The sequence below is a fragment of the Parambassis ranga genome, chromosome 22 (genome assembly GCF_900634625.1).
Source record: "Parambassis ranga chromosome 22, fParRan2.1, whole genome shotgun sequence".
Classification (NCBI taxonomy): domain Eukaryota; kingdom Metazoa; phylum Chordata; class Actinopteri; family Ambassidae; genus Parambassis; species Parambassis ranga.
The window spans coordinates 19,756,009-19,759,248 of record NC_041042.1 but is presented as its reverse complement, the minus strand read 5'-3'; the positions used below and the strand labels follow the sequence as shown (position 1 = coordinate 19,759,248).

The 3,240-nt window shown below is 42.9% G+C and overlaps 1 protein-coding gene across 1 annotated transcript; it reads left to right on the top strand.

The window, feature by feature from the left end:
• Positions 1–330: 330 nt before the first annotated feature.
• On the top strand, positions 331–2,818 carry gsc (goosecoid). The gene is made up of 3 exons (XM_028394719.1): positions 331–795; positions 1,501–1,760; positions 2,520–2,818. The coding sequence occupies exons 1-3, from the start codon at positions 480–482 to the stop codon at positions 2,667–2,669; spliced, it is 726 nt and encodes a 241-aa protein (XP_028250520.1). The 5' UTR covers positions 331–479; the 3' UTR covers positions 2,670–2,818.
• The last annotated feature ends 422 nt before the right edge of the window (positions 2,819–3,240 follow it).

The window sequence follows — 3,240 nt, the reverse complement described above, 5'->3', positions numbered from 1 at the left end:
TCTGAGGTGATGCGCGTGAGGCCCTGTCCGCTCACGCACTGTAAAAACTGCTGCAAATGCGTTTAGATTATGGTGGCCTCTCTGACAAGGAAATAATCGGATTACTTCGTAGGAAGAGCCTTTCTGACCTATCAACAGATTTACAAAAGTCTGCAAACAATGCGGATTATCTTAATTGAATTAATTCTCAATACACAGATCTATGGCCGTTCACGCCACGAGGAGCAGCAGCTGATCCCAGAGCAGCCTCTCCGCCGTGACGTCAGCGTGCTATAAGAACGGCCCTGCTCTTAGCTGGCCCCCTCAAAACCTCCAGCCCTCATCCTCCAGACGAGTCGCGCATGCACGGGAGAGAAGTCATCATGACGCAGTTTTAGCGAACTTTTTTCTGCACAGAGCACGGAGAGCCCTCAGTTCGGAACATTTTGTTTTGTCAAGAAGTTGTCCCCTTCTCCTGTTTTCCACCGCACACCGGTGTGATGCCCGCCGGGATGTTCAGCATAGACAGCATCCTCTCCGCTCGGCCAAGCTGTAAGGAGCCGCTGCTGCTGCACCGGAGCGCTCCGGTCGTGCTGTCCGCTGGCCTCACGGACTCTATCTACACCGACTACAACGGACTGTATTCAGCCTCCTGCGGACCGTCTCCCCCGGGGGTTCAGTCTGTGAACGGGGCCAGGATTGGATATAACGGCTACTACTACGGACAGCTGCACGTCCAGGGCGCAGGAGGAGGCCCGCCTTGCTGCGGATCCGTGCCCGGCCTCAGCCCACAGCAGTGCCCCTGCATACCGACAGGTAGGACGCTCGGCTTTATTGTATTTTTATTTTAGAAGAGTTAGTCAGGACAGAGAGTTTTGATACGTCAAAACGTCAAAAATGAGTTGTTTATTAAATCATTTCTAACATAACCATAAATAAGAAGTAGTCTCATGAAAAAAAATCTATAATAATCAGGTTACTGCTGCAACACATTATTATATTATTATTATATAATTATGCATTCTTTAAAATGTTGCTCTGACCGGTACAACTTTGTAACAGGATGCGTAACGTTTTTATTATTTTGAAGTCTCCTTAAAACAAAGCGTGCCCTGCCAAAACTACTCGAAAACTCCTATGTATTTACACACAAAACCATTTCCAAACAGACCGTATCTGTTGCCAGATGCTTATGTGACGTCTTTATCTTGTTGGTCTGGCCGGACAGTTGTTGTTGCTGGAAACTTGTCTCTGTGTTGCCACAAATGTCACTGACTTGTGTCCAAACTGGCGTTTTATGCCCGGACTTAACCTGTTTGTGCAGGCCCACATACAGAAAGCAAAGGCTGCTTCACACTGGGGATTTATATAGCCTATACAGGCTAAGCATGGATTATGGGTGTTTTAACTTAAATTATTCAACGTCAGTTTCAGTTCTGAAATGTGTTTTACAAATCAGCTCATTTTGTTATTTTTATTGTAACTGACGCATGTCTGCTCCCTGTCCCCTCCGCCGTGCAGGTTATGACAGTCCAGGCTCGGTGTTGATCTCTCCGGTCCCTCACCAAATGATGTCCTACATGAACATGGGCAGCCTGTCGCGGACGGAGCTGCAGCTTCTCAACCAGCTGCACTGTCGCAGGAAGCGGAGGCACCGCACCATCTTCACCGACGAGCAGCTGGAGGCTCTGGAGGGGCTCTTCCAAGAGACCAAGTACCCGGACGTCGGTACCCGGGAGCAGCTGGCCCGCAAGGTCCATCTCCGAGAGGAGAAAGTCGAGGTCAGAGAAGTTTTGATATTTCATACAATTCAGATTATGCTGCGTTTTCAAAAATCCAATTATACACTAAGTGAAACAGACCCGAGGTTCCGTTTGCTCTCATTTACCTATTTACAGTGTACAACAGCGAAGGAAGAGGACTTTATATGTGGGATGGCTTTTTATTATAACTCGTATTGTTCCTATTAAATGATTTAAATTTAACCCTTTATTTTCGGCAAGGCAGTTGTAATTGTAGCAGGGCTTTTTAAACTCGTTACAATTAAATCCGTCACAATGTAGAAGAAAAATAAACTAAAAATAAACTAAGCCAGACCAGAACCAGACAACAACTACATTATTATTATTATTATTATTATTATTATTATTATTATTATTATTATTATTATTATTATTATTATTACCACAGTATCAGAATAACATTCTTACGACAGCAGGTCTCTCACATGCAGCATGGAATGGTTTGTAAAACAGATAAACAGATAAAAAAAATCAGTGTCAGCTACATTTGTTATTTTATCTTGGTTTGAGAGGATAAAACAAATCATTACAATTTACAATGTTTAGACTGCGCACATACGCCATAAACAGCTACAATAAAATACACCGTTGAAAAAATACAAATGCGCAATGAAGAGATTTATTAACTAAATAATAATGAATAATAATGAACTGAAAAACACAAACGAAATACCTGTGTGGAAGGCTCGCGTGGTCCGTATTCGGCATTAAAGGTGTGCTTTTCTTTGTACCACGTAGGTTTGGTTCAAAAACAGACGCGCGAAGTGGAGGCGGCAGAAACGGTCCTCATCAGAAGAATCAGAGAACTCACAGAAATGGAACAAATCCACCAAAACGTCCGCGGAGAAAACGGAGGAGAGTAAAAGCGAGGTGGACTCAGACAGCTGATAAAAACACACACACACACACACAGGACCACACCTGCGTGTACATGTAGTGGAAAGTGATGTGGACTCGACGACATGATGGTGGTGTGATGAAACGTGTTGCCATGTTGCACAGTTGTACATATCTACATTTTATTATTGACTCAGTGTCCGTTATTTATATTTAATTTAACTTTTTTGTAATAATGTTACACATGCCCGGTGGATTGATTGACTGACATTGTCTAAATATATCGTAACGTTATATGTGACATTTTTATGGATATTAAATGTTGTAATTCTGTTATTTTTCCGTTATTCATCACGCCCCGCCAGCTGCAGGGGAAACATGTGGAGTCTGTAAAAACAGGGTGAGCACATGCGGCCTGACGCAGAGCTGTGTCCGACTTCTTTCATTTATTTTGAAAAAAAAACAACTTAAAGGGACAAGCAGTAGCCTATACATTAAAATATAAATGAAACTTTATCATGTCTCATTTCTTTTTTCCCCTGGAGGTGCAGAGCCACTGACTGATCCTTGAAGTTTGTAAAAATATTAAATATGACACAGAATGAGTAAATAATGCCCCTTT